Genomic DNA, 19,760 nt, shown 5'->3' on the forward strand with positions numbered 1-19,760 from the left:
AATAGCTATAGATGTTACTAATAATGATTTTCACTTAATTTATTATATTATATGAGTGATGTATCCTAAACAAAGATAGAAATAGAGAATAGAAAAAGAAAGTTGTTGCTTTGATTTAGCATAATTGAAAAAAAAAACTTCGAATATCAATAAACTATGATTGCATTTGTTTTCATATAAAAATGTGAAATAATTTTTTCATTGTTCTATTACTTCTTTCCTTTACATTTTTTTTCCTACCACACAAAGTCATATATTGTTAGGATATGAGCATCGAGAAAAATTAGTTGAGAGAAAGATTAATGAAGGGACTTATCATTGAAGAATTTATTATTGAAATTCATGAAATTTGTGAGTTTACATTGTAAAACTTAAAGCTTTTAAATCATTATTTATCATGTGTAAATTATGCCTAAGTGATGATTGATTCAAATTTTGGATTATTTAAGTTATTGATAATTTAGAATGTAGATCGGTAATATCATGCTTAAATAACATGGGAATTCTTAAAATTGTAAGGAGCATGAATGAAAGGATAATTGTAAGTAATATTCACCACTAAAATGAACGATACAGTCTCTTTTTCCCTTTCCTTTTCCAATTGTTTTTTGTTTATTTATTTCCCTTCTTGTCCTCGATTAGTAGTTGCGTTACTAGGAATGACAAAAAAATTCGTGAACACGAGTATCCGTGGGTAAAATCCACGATGGGTATTTACTATCCGTGAATATTTACTACTCGCGGGTAACAGGTAGCCATTATTTTAATTACCCAACCCGCATGTACCCATTACACACAAGAAATAATAAAAATAATTAATTTATATATTTTTAAATTAAATTTAATTAAAAATAAAATAAAATTATATTTTATTAGGTTAAATTTAATTAAAATTAAATTTTAATCTATATTTAATTTAATTTATATTATATTATATATTTTTTTGTAATTTTATTTCAATTTTATTTTAAAAATGTATAAAATATTTTTTTATTTTTTGCGGGTATCTGTGGGTTTTAAAAAAATTTTTATTTTTCGTCCAAAGTTTCAACAAATTTATCAATGGAATTCAACCGTCATTAATTGTTATGGTAAGGTACTAAAGGATTTCATTAGTAATTGTAATTATAAGCTACCAACAAAAATTTTGGACGAATTTTACACTCATTTTGTTTTGACGGAAGTATCCATGGTAAGTTTAAATGTCAAATCTCTTAAAACATTCGTCAGTAAATTAGAATGTACCAACAAATTATTGATCATTGATAATATATTGTTTATTTGTAGTAATGAAATTCTTGTAGTTTAATACATGTAAATATATTATAGCTTATATGTATTGTATTTCCTTTAATATTTACTAATATTATTGGTATTAATGTTATATTTACATATATTGAAATTCACTTTAAAAAATAACTAAAATTAAACATTTATTTCAAAGTAAACATGATAAATTTGGCTCAACTTGCTCAAGAGCCATGTTTGGCTAAAGCTTAGAGTAACTCATGGCGATCACATACTTCTTCACGTACTTCCCAATTAACTATGGCGAACAAAACATGGAGTAGATCTTTAGGAGGTGGGAGAAGGTGCAAGAGATGTTTGTCTTTAGGAAGCTTAGTAGGAATGAAAGTAAATTTAGGTTTGTTAGATTCCTAGATGTGAAGAATGTTAAAGCATTAGAAAAGGAGTTGAAGAGCATGTAGATTGAGAATTTCAAACTTCATGGTAATATGTCAGGATTCAACAAATATAAAGATGAAATAATGCAAACAACTAGAACAAGTGAAAACTAATGTGCAAGGGCAACAAAAAAGATATCAACATTTTGGAGAAGGAACAAGCAAAGAGATTCACATGCAATTATTCTACATAATGAATAAATATAAGAATATGCAAATACAAAAAGAAAGGGGACAAAAAATATAAAGAAAATCACATCAAATTTGTGCATTAAATTGGCTTGACTCTCTAGAGTCCCTAGTTGAGTATATCAATCGTAATTGGATTGCGACGAGACAATGAACAAAAAGGAACGAGTTTAAAAAGAGGTTTTGGAGTCAACCATAATTTATTTTGGAAAAAAAAATATGAAAAATCATAAAGTAAGACATGTCTATGAAAATGGTATTTTGGGTCCGGATGTCGACTACTCATAGATTCAAAATATGGTTAATGGAGAAGATTGGATGATAGGTAGTATGGGATGTGGGAATCTCGATGGTGGAACGATCTCTGAAAGTTATGCGGATCTAGTGAAGAAAAGAACTTGGTTTGAGAAGAATGTAACTTAGAGAATAGGATTAGGGACTAAGATAAGGTTTTAAGAATGGGTAGGGAGAAAAACATGTAGAGATTTGTATCCAAGATTATACATAAATACAAATAAAAAGAATGAACGAACCATGAGTGAATGTAAGAAGTGGGAAGAGGATAAATGCAAATGAAATTGTGATTGGAAGAGGATAAATGCAAATGGGAGAAGCCTCAATTCCAATCTTCTATGGAAGAATTAAAGAGGACAAACATCGATAAGAGACGAGTTGATAGTCTATTGTGGATGGATAGAAAAGATATGGTATACATAGTTAAATCAATATATGCAAAGATGGAGGGTATTTGTAAAGGAGAGCATTTAGCACTTTTTGATATTCTATGGAATGTTAAAGTTATTCCATCAAACACTTTGTTTTAGCATGGCGCATCATGTCAAATGGTGTACCTACCAAGGTCAACCTTAGGTGAAGAAGAGTTCCATTGAACATTCACGCCTTACCCTTTGTGGAGGGCATGATGAAAACACTATGGTAAGTTTATCTTTTTTTTGGATTGGTGCATGGGTCCTATTCATTGTATCAGATCTTTAACATTGCAAACCTTAAGAATCTTGGACCACAAATGCAAACTTAGTTGTTGGTAAGGTAGATAGATACGCAAAGGGTGCGGGGGAGGAGGAATGAACCTAACATCTATATCCCATATTTTGGCTTTGTATGCAAGTGTGAATATTGAATATAGTATACAAGAGGAACTAGAGGGATGGACAATATGATTTCTATATCTGGTGCAACAAGAGCAACTTTCATCTGGACAACATGATATGTTACTAATTAGATGTGATATCTTGGAGATAGCACTAGTGCAAAAATGACCTTTAATGCCACCCTTTAGACGTCTGACCCTCGAATATCCAACGTAAAAAATGATCGATGACATTTTTCGTAAATAAAACAAGTATTTAGACGTCGGTTATGGAAGGGCCCGACGTCTAAATACTCATATACGTCGGCTCCCCCGAATAGACGCAAAAACTAAACGAAAAAGTTAAAAAATAATTTTTTATTCTATTTAGACGTCTGTTATGGAGGGAACCGACTTCTGAAGCACTTTAGACGTCTGTTAATTGGGGGAACCGACGTCTAAACCCTAAACCCAGAAATATAAAAAGTTACTGTTTGACTCCATTTAGACGTCTGATCCCGCCACTCTGACTTCTGAAACACTTTAGACGTCTGTTAATTGGGGGAACCGACGTCTATAGGATCCGATGTCTCATTAACAGTCACCCATATAGACGTCGGACAGAGATTAGACGTTAAAAATCCAAAGTAACAGACGTCTAAAGTCCTTTTTACCCTAGTATAGATGTTTTTTCATGCAATTGTACACCTCTTTGTTTCGTTTGATATGTTATATGTTGGATCATAAGTCTTAATCATAAAAAACATGAATTGACTGATAAAAAATATTTTAAATTTTTGTATATAGATTGAAGCACCCCAAATAAATTATATATATATATATATATATATATATATATATATGTATATATATATATATATATATATGTATATATATATATATATATATATATATGTATATATATATATATATATATGTATATATATATATATATATGTATATATATATATATATTATCGATAAAAAAAATCACTCTCCTCATTTTTCCTCTTTAAGTGACATTTATAAAACAAGTATAACTTAAACACAATGATATACATGGTATTATAATTTTTTTACAACAAATATTTTCTATTTATTGTGATATATATTATTTTTTTTATGGAAATTTAAAATGGAGTTTTTTTGTCACAGAAAAGTGAAAATTTTCGTTATAAATATTTTTTGATTTATGATTTTGTTACAATAGTACTTCTTTGATAGATTTTTTCACCAATAATTTTTTAACAAAATTTTCCTTATTTTATGCTGAATATTTATACTTTTTAAATATTGTATAATTAGACTATCTGAAGACTTTTTCAAATTTTAACTCTAAAACTAAACAGTTGCTTGTAGGGCAACAATTTCATCTGGAAGAAGTATATATATACACGTGAATGAAATCTTAGTAAAACTGGAGAAAATTAAGAGCAGAAAGATCTAAAGTGTTTTTAAAATACTTTTGAAAGTTATATGGTCATAACTTATGCGCAGATAATATATATATAATTCAAATACACTGAAGGGAGATAAACACTCATGAAGTTATATATATAATAGTATTGTTGAAGACTTATGTTTTACCATTTTATTAATTAACAACTGTGCAGTCTACCCTACCCTCTACCCCCAAAGGAAAAACTAAAATAAAATCCTGTGCAGTCAAAGCAATTGTTAATGAAGCCAGGAACAAAAATTTCTGATATTAATTAAATTCAACTATCTAGTATTGAAATATTGTTAGAAAGAACGGACATTATTGACTTTGTTTTTCTCCCCGAATCTCCAAGATCTTCAATAAAAAATTCTCTTTAATTAATCACAAACTAATAAATATTAAGAAATAATGCCATTCAAGCATGTGTCCGGCGGCTGGTTACACAAAGGATTAATTAAACAAAGATAATTAAAAAGGAGCTTTAGTTTGTCATCTAGTGTTTGACAATAAAAAAATGTGCGCTATATAAATATTTATATATCTTTATCGTATGTAAGTTTGATGTCTTAATTTATAATTAAACATCAATATGTATAGATAAGAGTTAGGAGAGCGTCTTAGTATTTAATTAAAAGGGTGACTGATTAAATTAAGGATGTAATAGGTTACTAGGTTAGGTTTGCTATGCAACAAACATATATAAATTATGTCAAATTTGATGAAACAAAATATTCAAATCAAATTCTAAGTAAAAGCCTAGACTTGGTTTCATGTTCTAGTGGCATATGGAACCACAAAACAAGGCATCTCGTTGATTTGCTCCACCCATATACCCCCAATTTTACCCTAAGGATTTGTTTGATATATAGTTAGTTGATGATGAATAGGGAGAAGAAGAAGCATTCATTATAATATTAGGAGATTAAAAAAAGAAGATATGGCAAGAAAAAAGAGAAACCATTAGAGGTTAGATGAGGATAAGCACAATGGAAAAAGGAAAATTATAATTTATAGCATATAAAAAAATGTAAAGTCAAACTAACAGTAAATTAAAACTAACGATTTAAAGTATTTTTTTTTCATACATTTGTCAAAGTATCAAAGTTAATGGAAGTACATTATAATGGAGTGAACTTAGTCTCTTCTTGGACATGATAATTAAAAGCTGATTTATATAAGGTGTTTTCTAGTACTCTTTGGTTATATAGAAAAGCACTAATTAGCTATAATTACCAAGTTACACATCCTAATGATTTGACTTTTATAATTTGGGTGGGTAAAAGTTTCAAAGGGTTGTTGTAACAACAATTTTGAAATTTCTTATAATGAGAATAATATAACTATGGTTCTTTAATAAAGGAGAATGCTAATAATACTTTTTTGTAAATCGCTTTTTTAATAACACGCTTCTATATATTTCATACAAAAACTCTTACCTAATTTTTAATGTAACCTATTAGCTTATAATATTAAAACCATTTTATTATTTGTTACTTGTTTTCTTGGATATTTGCTAGCAAACCACCTCTAGAGAATTACAATGTATAAAACGCTTGAAAGGTTGGTTTGCCCAAGTTAATCTGATGATGTTGTTTTTTCATATTTATAATTTGATTGTTGTTATATATTCTGAATAATTATTAGATGGTTTTGGGCATTTTTTTTTTCATTAGCAAAATAAAAATGTTGAATTAATACAAGAAGTTCCCATGTTCAACAAATTGTAACAGGTGGCAAAATATTTAATAGGACAGTTCAGAATTTTGCTGCATAATTAGAGCCACTTTTCCATAATTTTGACAATCTTTGCGTGACGCATGGTTAAAGAGATTGACACTGAGAGATTGAGATTCATAGTACATTAAGAGATATAGATTCACAGTTGTGTCAAAAGTCCAAACATTGGTTGGAGAATTTGATTTAATTCATTGGAACATTGTTTTAGTTATGCAAGCAACAACACATGGGAAATTTGTATATTAAATAAAACGAGATTAAGAAATTGGTGATGATAAAAGCAACTTGTCAAAGTAGAAAAATATTTTTAGATAAAAAAGAAATCCATTGTTCTATTAGATTTGTGTTAGTCTACCTCAATCAAGATATATGTTTATAACCATATTCCAGTTTAATTTACAGAGTTTACGGATTTGACAGCCTTATATTTTCACTTTGCATGCCCCATTTCTTCACTTCCATAACATGCAACATTACAGCAAGGCCTTTGTGAAGATAAATTTATCGTCACAAATTTATATAATCTCTCTTGTCTCAGAATCCATTGTTTGTGTCGGTGTATATATGATGATTCTATGAAAAAAAAATTGATCAAATAAGATGTGTGTTTGATTATAATCATAATAAAATTTATACTAATGATAATTTTTTACAGTTCGTAAACAGTATAAATTTTTTACAATTGATACTGATATTTGTATCTCACAGAAAAAGATAATAGAGAATGAAATTGAAGGTTATCTAATATGTACTTAGAATGAAGAGAAGTGTGTGTAATATCAAATGGCTACAAGCTATGATAAATACATCGTATGAATTGTCTATATATGTTGTCTGAATTCTGAAAGGTAGTCATTGACAGACTCTTCAACGAATGGCTTTGCAGGGGCAAGGTAAACTGAGTCTAATGAATCGTAATTTGTTTTTTTTTACCTTTTCTCATTTCCTTATCCCAGATGTTTGAGAAATGATGCATTAAAATAATTCAAGGAAAAACAAAGAAACTGCTAATGAAACCTACAAGTCCTGTATATACTAAATTACATCCTCCTTAGAGAAGTTGTTGTATTTGACTCCAAGTTGAGGCCTAGTTGAAGATCTAGGGCATTAGTATGACTCTGGTTTGAAGAAGGGAAGTGGCAAGGTTTATAGATGAAAGGAGAGTTATTATTTGCATTGGAGAAAGTAAACATGCAAGTATCTTGTTGTGAAGGGGGGTGCGATGCCACAGAATACCAACTAGATTTCTGATCACAAGAAAAGTTGGTATCCATAACATTTGATTTGAAGCTAATCTGAGGTTCTTCACAAAGAGTGAACTCAGAATTATAGGTAGAGGGGTCATAGAACCAAGGACTATCTGAGGTTTGGTAAGCAAATCCATTGCTGGTTTGAAAAGGGTGTTGGAGGTAACGGTTTATGGATTGAAGTTGCAACCTCTTCTTCTTCATTCTCTCTTTCTTGTGGGCATTTTGGTGCCCTCCTAATGCTTGTGAATTTGCAAATTCTTTGAAACAGTACTGGCACTCGAACTTCTTCTCATCTGGGTCTTTGGCAGAGGTTTTTTCTTGCACGGTTTTGTCTCCTCCTGATGAGACTGAGTTAGAGGAGTTTACACTTTCATCTCCTTCACCAGACTCTTTGACACAGCTTTCTTTAGAAGGGTTTAGCTCAAAGCCAAATAACCTGAGCCTTTTCTCAGTAGCGTTTCCATTATCACCATCCCATGTTTGAGAAAGATCACAGATATCCTTTTCCATCTCTCTTTGGTAAAAGAAATATTTTGAGGTTGGAAATGCAGTGGTTAGTTTTTAGGCTTGTGTTCCTTTTATAGTAAACTCTTCAAGTCATAGCATGCATTGTGTCGATTAAACAAACTAGTTTTATAGTACATGGACAGCATAAGGGTACCCCAGAGTCAATAGAATAAAAGATTAAAAAGAAAAGTCAGATTAGAGAAAGCCGTCTCTCATGCAATGTTTGTAATTAAAGAAACTCTTTTTGGCACTGTAGTAGATGCACCTCAAACTTGTCAATCAAAGAGGATTCACTGTGATTTATTTAAGGTGGAATCAGATGGTCTATAAGCACTTAATAATATTTATAGTTCCACTTGGCTTTTTCTCTCATTAAAAATAGACATATTCCATACTCAGGACATGATTAAAGTTATTAAACTAACTGTAGCTACAAATAGTCAAAGAAAGAGGGGCACTAACTTTGTAACATATCTACTACTGTACTAAAATGCATGATATCTAATTATTTTACTGAGCAGCCAATTACTTCATTGCTTCATGTATTGCCCTCTGCCCAGACTAATCATATTGTTAAATAAATGAATATTACAGCAATATATATGTTGGATGTTAATTGAGCCATAACCAAGTCCTATGTACTTGAGTTAATTGAATTGAGGTTGTTCATAAAATGGTGACATCTGTATAAATTCAGCACTGAATAAAGCTTCTTTGTGATGATCCCTCTACCCACAATGACATTTAAAAAAAGAGCCTTAATCAGTTTTTTCTTGACCATGTTTTATGAATGGAGTTGTGATATATAGAAAAGAAGAAGCTAAAAGAAGAATAAAAGAAAGTGGGCAATAATGTCAGCATATATACTAATAAGAGTCTTCCATAAGATCTGGGCATATCTTCTTAGAGCAGGCAAAGCCTATATTTTATAAAACTTATATTTTCAGGTGAATCAAGTCATCAACTATAGTATTATTCTACAAATAAACGCAGCATTTGCGTTGGACAGTTGTTATAGTTGGTCCCACACTTTGTTGCTTTTGGGACAATTTAGAAATCATTAGATTGTGTTTTATTCCATTGTCTCTAACTAGATCTTCCATTGGTTGACTTGTTCCTCCAATAAGCCTCTCATGCTCATCAATTTCCCACTCCTTTTTCTCCATTTTCATGCTTATTAAACTCTCTTTATTGCTTCAGGAGGAGAATTCCAAGTAGGCATGCTGTCATCTAGCATTTCATTTCACTCTCTCCTAACATGTGGAATAAAACGAGGCCATGAGGGAGGAAATTGGGTTATGGTGGCTAAGTGGGTGGGTACGTTGGCTGATTGATTGATTTTAGCTAATTCCATTTCATTACACGTTGGTTTCAGAATATCAAACCGTGGTCCCTACCTCCAAAAAACCTTCCTCTCCCTTGCCCTTGCTTTTGGACAAATCCAAAGTGGCATTACTATTTTTTTATCACACACCATAGAAGGCCAAAACTGACTAAGAAAAACTTTCTATATATATATTTTGGAATATTATATGATAATACACTCATGTTATATCAACGACAAAAATATGTTGCTTCGGAGAAACATGCTAAGTTGAAATGTATGCTTAATACCAGTTCATCAAACGCACTTGGATCAACACTATAGGTTAATACTAAAACTACCAAGATTCAACCTTGTTTTGTTGCTGACTTAGGTCGTAACTTTAAGGCTATCCCTCAAACCTATCTGCAATAGATCAAGAAATTGCTGTTGGACATTAAAAAACCAGTATTATGTGAAAGTGACATCAGAAACCATTGTGAGTGTGTGTGAAGAACTTTCCTGAAAATCTAATCTGACCCATGTAAAGGCAAAAAGCAGCATATAAGGGCATCTTAGATTTGCTTTCAGATTGCTAGGACGAGTAACTGTTGGCTGTAAATTTGTTTTAGTTGTATCGTCCGTAGGGTTGCAAAATCTGTTTAGAGTCTTGATTTAATTATATCTTAACATTTATTTTAAGGTAATCTGGTTTGTTGGCATTGAAAAAGTTACACCTTTCAACCATTTTCTGCGATGATTTAACAACGGATGGATTAGTTTGGTTAAAAAGCAGTATCCGACGCAAAGGATAGCGTTGTCAGAAACTGTCAGAAATGACTTTATGGTCTTTAGGTATGGAAAAACTCTTGGTAACAGTTATCCAACTGTTAGAACTGGTTTAGTTTTTTTTTATTTTATTTTTTATAAAAAAAAATATATTTTGACACATACATATTTTTATATTATATTTTTTTATATTTTTATTTTTTTAATTCTTTTCAAAAAAACATTACAAAAATTTATTTTTCTATAATTATTTCATTCTTATAACATATCAAATAAATATAAATATGTGTCAATTATCATTATTTTAATAATAATGTCATCTAATTATTCTTACCTCATGAACCGTTGAAGGATTTTTAACACTGTAAAATAATTCAGTCTAGTTTCACTTACTTCCATTTCTATTTGTTTATTGGTTTAATCATTCACTAAGTCCCTATTTTTGCATGGAATCTCAATTTCGTCCCTTTCTTTCTGAAAATATCAATTGGGTCCCAATTTTATGAAAATTGCAACAAATCGATCCTTTCCGTTAAATTGGCTGGACGGCGTTAAAAAAATTGATGAGTGGATGCTGTGATGACGAACGAACGCTCGTCCACCAGCGAACGAACGCTCGTGGACCTCTTACTGCTGGACGACCGTTCGTTCCACACTGGACGACCGTTCGTTCGGTGGTCGACGAGCGTTCGTTCGCTGGTGGACGAGCGTTCGTTCGCTGGTGAACGAGCGTTCGTTCGCTGGTGGACGAGCGTTCGTTCGTCATCTCAGCATCCACTCATAAATTTTTTTAACGCCGTTTGACACTATTTAACGGAAAGGATCGATTTGTTGCAATTTTCATAAAATTGGGACCCAATTGATATTTTCAGAAAGAAAGGGACGAAATTGAGATTCCATGCGAAAATAGGGACTTAGTGAATGATTAAACCTTGTTTATTTGAGAAGATTACACTAATTGAAAATTATAATCGATATTCTTCTTTATTTTAAAGCTATATTTTTAGCTTTTTAGCAAGTCTTCTATCGTTATTTTATTCTTCTCTCTTTTAGATTTGACTAAGAAATGTATAACTACCTAAACATAAGAACATGATTAAAAACGTAGCAATTAAAATAATAACTTTTTTCATGAAATAGGGTTTATAAAAAGAAACAACAAATATTTGCCAGTAAAAAATATAGAAAAAAATAAATAAATAAAATAAAAACTCTATATTTTCTACCAATGGATTAGAACTTGAGGTGAGGTATATGTGAATAATAGTCATGTCCAGTGTCAAATAGCTAAAGATAAGACAGTTTTTTAAGCAATTTTATAGTTTCTTTCTAAAGCAAATTAAACCTATTCAATTCAGCAACTAAACTATCACCAGTAAAAAAAGCCTTTTTAACGTGCTATATACACCTCGGTTTTACTGAAATCGAAGCGTATAAAAGCGCGGTGACATTTTCATAAATATTGAGTAGTTATATGTCTCGGTTACATATGAACTGATGCCTATAGATGTTACTGTCTCGAGTAGAAGGTCAACTGAATCATATAATATAAATTTTAAATGATTTAGGCATTAGTTTGGTGTAACTGAAAGGGTTTAGGCACCGGTTTTAATATAACTGAGGTAATACCCTTAGGTTAAAATAAAAAAAAACCAAACGAATTTCTCTCTCGCACTCTCGCGATTCTCATTTGCCTCCCTCTGCCTCCGATTTCTCTTCTCCACCAAACCCCAGCATCAGGGCGCCACCATCACCAGCCATTAGGGTCGCCGCAAGCACCGCCGTTCAACCACGCCGCCGGCCGCTGCCGTTCCACGGTGCTCCACCTTATTTCTCTCATCTCCACGACGCTGCTTCCATCCGCATCAGCCATTCTCTCCATTTCGATTTCCTACGTCTTCACTCTCGAGAGAGAGATCTCCTCATCGCAAGCCTTTCATCGTTACGGTAAGCCTTCTGCACTCACAGAGAGTTGTGTTGGAACCTGCAATACAGAGATGTCATCAACGTCGAACACGACGCCCATTCTAGTAAGGTTGATGACCCTGCCAGTGGAACCACATGCGATGCCTTCCCAACTGTGGCAGTAGTCAGACGAAGGTGTCTAGGAATCTAGCAGTTTTGAAGGGTCAAAGATGATCCTACTCTTGAATTCTAGTAATTCTTCTTTGTCCACCACGTGACATGGCTCCGAAATTGAGGTAAGAGATGGGAAATTGATTTCACTTCCAATGCTCTTGATTTCACTTCCAATGCTCTTGATTTATTGATCATGATATACCTGCTGTTGTTTTTGATCCAAATGTTGATACTTTTTTATCATATAGATATTGATCTTATTAAGCCTATTGCTGACACTACTATTATTGATTTCACTTCCAATGCTCTTGATTTAGTTTATGTTATTGATCATGATATACCTACTGTTGTTTTTTATCCAAATGTTGATGTTGCTGATTGATCTGATTTTTACACGGTTTTAATTGATAACAACGTTGCAGTAGCTGGTGAATTTCATGCTTCTGTTTCAGATCTTGATGTTGTTGATTTTATTACTGCCACTGCTGATTATGATTTTAATGCTTCTGGTTCTGGTTTTTAATGTTCATTCTGAACTCAATAATGTGGCAGTTGTTGTTGTTGATTTTTCAAGTGTTGATTTTGCAATTGTTGATCATTGCAGGCGAGGAAAAGATCCTTTGGCTATGGTTTTGGCTCCTTCTAGAGAACTTGCACGGCATGTTGAGAAGGAATTCAATGAGGTTGCACCTAGTGTACTTTATATCATGCACAGAGATGAACATCAATGGTTTCTAAGTTATTTCCATTTAAACGGCCTTGATGCTATTGTAAAGGAGTTTCATTATTTAAATTTAATGATATCATGTTATGCTTTGTAAATAGTTGTGCTTTACAATTTGAGTTTATGACAAGAACCCAAGACAGAAAACATTGTTTGAATGAAAACGAACAGTACTAGGAAAAAGATCTCATGAACTCGATTAATGGTTTCATTATTTTCTATAATTAAGGTGTTGGTGTAATAAAAAGAAAAAAAAACCTTCTATTGCCTCGGTTAAACTTCAAACCGAGGCATAAGACTCAACCATGAAAAAAAAAAGTAAAAAGAGAAACACCATATAATGCTTCGGTTGCATTTGAACTGAGGCAAAATCATACATTTTTTTGTTTCGATTCTGAACTGAGGCAAAAAGTGATAGACTTTTTACCTCGCTTGTATATGTCTCGGTTACGGAACCAGTGCCTATAAGCGAAAATAACCGCTGTCGTTTTTTTTACTGTACTAATGTATAAAAAGAAAATGTACGATAGGAAAATCTAAAAGAACAAAAATGCTTTCGATTAATTGCATATTTTAATATATATATATATATATATATATATATATATTTGAACTTTAAATCTTACGAACTTTTTTTATCATCTCAAATTAAAAGGTAGATGATGTGAGGGTCGCACCTCTCACAAAAGTTGTGCATAAAAGAATGCAGTATAGACTAGGAAGTGACTCCTAGGTCGTCTCTCAAGGACCAAATTGGGTTCAGTCTCAGATCAACACGTAGTGGGGGGGTTTTGTGAAAGATTTTTGTGAATGCGAGTAAACTAAATTAAAACACGAACATAAACACGGATGGAAACACAGATATAAACACAAAATTAAAATGACAGGTCACTTAAGCTAACATCGTAACTAAAATATCACAACCACGAAAAATAAAGGACATTAACATGAAAAGTGCTTAAATCGAATTAAAAGTGAAACATTGATCTACACAATTAAATGCAAACATGAAAATCGCAGGCAATTGAAATGAATGCTTAAAGAACATTTAACATTAAATACTTGAAGTAGTAGGAAAACTAAAACCACTTGGCACTACTCTCCTTCATCCAATACTGTGTAGCTTGAATTAAATAAAAGAAACTTTAATCCCTTGAGCGTGCTGCACCAAACGTGATACGAAGTGCTTCATTATTCCAAATAAAAAAAATCAAATCTCCTAATCTGGGCGTAACAGCTGCTCCCCAGCCGTGACACCTATGTGCTGTGCTTCCAACTCCCGTGAACAATTCCTTTCCATTCTCTCGGTGCTTCCTTCACACGTCCACGCGCACACCATTCTTCCACCTAATCTCCCTTCAACCAGTTACAATCTCACGTGTAATGCTCCCAGCTCCCGTGAATGACCGTGCGCCTAAAAGAAGAGAAAGAAGCGCTCCTCCTCTGTCCGCACACGTTGCTCCAACACACACACACATTGCTCTACATGACAGCACCTCTTCTTTCGTGAATGTGCCTCCCAAAATCAATCAATCATAAGCCTTAAAAACCGTGACCATGTGCGTAATTTAATGCTTCCAACCGTGACATGGTCCCTCCTAATAATGCTGGAATGCTACTCCAAATGAAATGCCTGTCTATTGCTAAAGCCAAATGAATCACACCGCATGTGCTTCCCCTATTTCCGTGATGGACTTTGGAGTAAACCCTTATGACGTGACAACAACAGCTCTTCTCGGTGACACCCCTCCATCCAATCTAAAATCATGCAAGAGCTCTCTAGACTAAACCATCTCATCCGGCCATGTGTCCGCGTTCCACTCTCAATCTCTACATGCTGTTGCTTCTCAATGTTCCAAGAGGTGCTTCTCATAATGCGTGGCGGCTGGAGCTCTCCCTATTCAACAACCATTTTTTTTTCTTCAACCGAGAGCCCCTGGACGCGTAACTCCCTCTAAGGACGTGGCGGCTCCAACTGGGTGCAGCAAGCTGAGCGTGTCTCTCCCAAAACCCAACCAATCTCCGTGTGAAAGCAGGCCCTCCATCCCATCATCACCAACCTGTCAGCATATTGGAATTAAAAGACACAAAGAACATTCAATAAAAGTGTTGTAACCAAATGGAAGCGGCAATGAGAATTCAACAAAGATGATAAAAATTCATTCCATTCCTCCAATTCAAAACAACGTTCAGCCCCTAAGAAAAAGTTCCAAAACTACAGTAGTCTCCCCCCAAAACTCCCAAAAGCCAAGAGCGTGTGGCAAGTGGCGGCTATCGTTTCCAAGGGCCGTGGGTCACCTTTTATAAGGGTGGGGTCCACACAAAAACCCTAAGGTGCCAAGTCATTTTTCCTTCACATTTTGGGTCTAGTCTACTTTACCAAAAATTGTCCCAAAATGTAAAAGTTGATACAGAAATTCTAAACTACTGAATTACAATTTAATTAATTCTAAAATGTCCGTGTGGAGAGTCTTGAATTTATTTGGCATTCTTCCTGATGTCCCAAAATGTATTTCCGAAATTTTCCTGCACTTCAAAAATGCACTTAATCAGCTCAGAAAATCCAAATTAGCACAATTACAAATTTCCGACCAAATTAAGCAAAATTCGGAAAACGGGGAAATAACAAACAATTAAACACAATTCCCTGGTTTATTTAAGTGCAATAAACTAAATATAATTCAAGAAATAACGACTCATCAGTAGACATGTTTTATCCTTATGTCAATTGATTCCAATACAATAATGTGATCAATAAATGACTTTGATTTCAAAGTAAAATATATAAATTACACATTTTAGTATGAACCTTTTAATTTCATAAATTTTATTATTAAACTTTCAATTTTATGAATTTTACCATCCAAGTTTTAAAATTATACGCGTTTTTACTGTTATATTAAGTCCCAATTTATTAATAATATGATAGTGTGACTAATAAACAATGTAAAAGGTGAAGGTATAATAATATAATCAACAAATTAAAAACTATTTCATAAAGCCATTGGTGAGAAATGATTATTATTTTTAACTATTAAATATTTTTGTAATTTATCTGTATTTTATTATGAAGTAGTTCAGAATTGTGAGACATTGATTTGCTTACCTAATGTGGGACCCTGGAAAATTAATTCTGATAAACACGTTGTCAAATCAAGATTTATGAAGGGAAAACCCCTCTGCAGTGCATTAAAAACGCACATGCATTCCCTCTGTCGCACTGCCAAGTGTCATCGAGAAAGAATGGGAGTCAGATATGGGGATACAGGTGTCACCAGGAGAGACGCACGTTCGTGCGGATGTGGGAAGAAACAAAAAGAGAATTTTCTGGAAAAACTCTTCCTCTCTCCTGCACTCATCTTCTTCCTCCAAACTCAGACCCCATTCTCTCCTCCTTCTCTCTAGAACCCTTTCATCTCTCTCTACAGTAACTCACCACCATCTCCTCCGATCTCATTTCAGAAACCGTAGGACCATTCACGGCGTTGTGAGCTTTCACTAGAACCAAACGCTTTAGAGTTCTGTGACCGGTAAGTGCTCAAACTTTAAACACCCTCTTCTGAGTTGCATGCGAACCCTGGTACAGCTGCATGTTAGAGTATGAGCTAAGTTTTCCTGCGTTTATTTTGGTTAGATTTAGTGAAGCACTTGAGAAGCACGTTGAGGGTAGAAAAACCATAGTTGGACGAGTCAAAAATCCTTTGTATTTGGAAGTTCACTACTGAACCAGGTAAGGGAAGCTTTAGTAATTTAATTGATACTTGTATGATGTGTGTGAAAGCATGAAGTGTACTGGATGTATGAAATGTATGATGTTTAAGTATGCATGAACGAGCCCTGTTGTACTGGTTGTGTATGAGTGATATTGTATGAACTGTATGTTGAGGATGAAACGTATGAATTGGAAAATGGATAATTTCTGTAAGGTATGAGATGATAATATGAATTCTGTAATGTATGAGATTTATGGTAGAGATAAGTTATAAGATGTGAATCGTATGAAAAATGTGAAGTTATTGTAGATGAAAAATCTGGAAAATATAATAGTCCTTACTTTGATAATGCACGCTCGTCATCGAACGGTCTTCTACCGTTCGGTCTTCCCCTGAAAATGACTTAGAATAGGAGTTCTTTCATTTGGAAAGGATTCTGCTTAAGAACGAGCGTCCTCTTGTGAAAGGCTAGGTTTGAGCGTTCGGCTCAGCCTAGTGGTATCCAACGAGCGAAATTAATTGAAGTTATATTAGTAACGCTCGGTTCTATAATCCGGCGTTTGTTATAGGTAGCGCTTAGTCTTATATTAAGCGTTCGTCCAAATGAGCTCTCGATCTTATATCGAGCGTTCGTTCTAGTTAGTGCTCGGTCATCTACCTAGCGTTCGTCCTAAGTAGTGTTCGGTTTTATACTGAACGCTCGTCCTTACCCTTGAATTCCCAACGTATGAAAATAGCGTTCGTCCAAACAGTAAATTAATATCCGTTACCGCGTTCGGTCATTGACTGGCGGTTAATATCTTTTTATAAATTCGTATCAGTATCAACATCTAAAAGTCTTGCGATGTCTTTATTCATTTGGATTCGATTTAAAGTCCTTGAATTTAAATTATTCTAAGTTACAGTTGAATCGTTCTAGAGTCAGTCCATTTAACGGATCCAAGTAGTCATGACGTCTGTCCTTGGAAAGACGTTCGTTTTCTTTCTTTCAGAAACGAGTATCTCTTGGTATCATGTAAACGTTCGTCCTCATTATGAAGGGGACTGAACGCTCGTCTTTTTATGAAAGTGGAACTAAGAATGGAAATGTGATCTATAGGAAATTGTATAAAGTGTGAATGGTATATGAGGTGAAACTATGATTATGGAATTTGAACGAGCGTTCCAAGGAGGAACGTCTCTATGGTTTGAATATGAGAAGTTGTGTAGTATGACCATGGTAAAGCTGCTGATGGCTATTCATCCTGATATTCCATGAGTGCTCGTCCTCATGTAGAGGGGAGTAGGTCATGTGTGGGAATGGCAGGAGGTCCTAGTCCTAATGAGTACTTTGGACTGATAGGGCTAACCTCGGGTGGCAGCTGTTGAGTGTTTCCAGTTATCACATCACCCGAGTGCACGAACGCCTGTAGATACATGGATTCATACAGTCCGGACGGTCGGTCTTGTGAGAACTTGAATGATTACTTCTAAGCTGATAAATTGTTGTATGTCTTGTATGTTTATTTGTACATGTTAAATTGTATGATGGTTGTATGAATTAAAATTACCTAAGCTTACCCTTGCGTTTCCTTGTGTTGTCTACTGTTTATGTACGTCCGTCGTGTCCATGCAATGATCATCCGTGTGGATGTGAGCAGATGGAGATACTCTTTTGGAAGAAGTGATTGAAGAAGAGAACCTGGTGGACGTCGAAGTGAAGGCCGAGACTTAGATCGTACAGTAGACTTAGTTTACTTAAATTTTGGACGTTCGGTTATTAGCTTGTGTAAACCGTTCGCCATCGGGCCTTGGTTGTTATTGTATTATTTATCTTTGAACCCTGTATTTAATTAACGTTCGGCTTTGATAGCTGTTTTAGTTAAGACTGCACTGTTTAATCATGTAAATGTGATTAGTTCTAATTTATGGTAATTACTATATTTTGGGATGTTACACCTACTCTCATGTTTTACAAGTATATGGCTTATAAATTTTAATATTATATTTGGGCTGATGTCCAAACAGTAGTAAAATAACTAATACTTCACAAAAGTTATTTAATAAAGTAAAATTAGAAAAATATACAGAGAAATTTAAATTTTATTTTAAATAGAAAATACAGCACGAACCATTAGTAAAAGTTATACAATTTTTAAGTAAACAATATTTTGAATTATTATATCTTAATCATTTTAATCTATTAAAGCTCAAAAATTTCAAATAATATATTTATTAATTAACTGCTTTCGAAAAAGATTACTGCAAATAATTAAAAAGTATACAAATTTATGAAAATATTTTGAGATTTAGTAAAAATATATAAACTTTTAGTAATATTAGTTTGGTTTAAAATTAATCCAAATGAATTTATATATATTGTGTCACAAAGCCAAAATAACGCAAATTACCACATGAACTAATATAAAATACACATTATTATTTTAATATTTTTTAACATGAATTTACATTTCATATTTAGTTCCTTTTCCTGAATCTTACCCAAAGAAATAACTTTGTTATTTTACCATAAACTCACCTGGTAATACAATAGTCACATTTCATATTATTAGTAAGTTGGTATCCAATTAACGAGAAGGAGGTAAAATATTACAATTATGAAATTTTAATGGTAGACCGATTGAAATTGAAAGTTCGAAGTTAAAATTCATAAAATTAAAAATGCTTTGGTAAAATTAGCATGATTAAAATTTTATGATAAAATTTCTGATATTGAAAATTCAGCTATAAAATTCATAAAATTAATTTTATTAGTAAATTTTACAATTTAAAATATAATTCATATTAGGCCTTGAACCGAAAATCATTCCACATCAGTCTCATCATCACACTCTTAGCAATTTACCAGTAGTTAATAAGAAGGTAAAATGTGTAAAATTTAAATAACAAAAGTCGTAAATTTGAAGTTTAGTATAAAATATGTAGTTAACTAATATATTTTTTATATTACAAATTTATAATTGAATTCCTCAACGCAAAGAGAAAATGAGACAACGTGGACAAAAGTTGAAATGTGTAACATCCCAAAATACAGTAATTACCATAAATCAGAATTAATTACCATTAACAGTAAACAATGCAGTCTTTATAATTAACAGAGTTCAAAAGCCGAACGGCTTAAGGTGCAGAATTACAATATACAAAACGAAATCAGTGAAAACTAATAACGAACGGTTTTACAAAATAAAATAACCGAACGTATAAACCTAAAAGCGGACGTCCTAAACTAGAAAGAAAAGACGGACGTCCTACT

The 19,760-nt window shown here is 33.0% G+C and overlaps 1 protein-coding gene and 1 long non-coding RNA gene across 2 annotated transcripts; one reads left to right on the forward strand and one right to left on the reverse strand.

Annotated features, from left to right (window-relative positions):
* Window positions 1-7,052: 7,052 nt before the first annotated feature.
* Window positions 7,053-7,964, reverse strand: LOC124819529 (zinc finger protein 5-like). Its single transcript, XM_047291074.2, has one exon. The coding sequence runs from the start codon at window positions 7,900-7,902 to the stop codon at window positions 7,183-7,185; it is 720 nt and encodes a 239-aa protein (XP_047147030.2). The 5' UTR covers window positions 7,903-7,964; the 3' UTR covers window positions 7,053-7,182.
* Window positions 7,965-11,962: 3,998 nt separating this feature from the next.
* On the forward strand, window positions 11,963-12,892 carry LOC148192220 (uncharacterized). Its single transcript, XR_015782726.1, has 2 exons — window positions 11,963-12,192; window positions 12,675-12,892. It is a non-coding gene; the product is annotated as an uncharacterized LOC148192220 (long non-coding RNA).
* Window positions 12,893-19,760: the final 6,868 nt, after the last annotated feature.

This window comes from Vigna umbellata, chromosome 10 (assembly GCF_029865625.1).
Source record: "Vigna umbellata cultivar VRB3 chromosome 10, Vumbellata_1.0, whole genome shotgun sequence".
NCBI classification, from domain to species: domain Eukaryota; kingdom Viridiplantae; phylum Streptophyta; class Magnoliopsida; order Fabales; family Fabaceae; genus Vigna; species Vigna umbellata.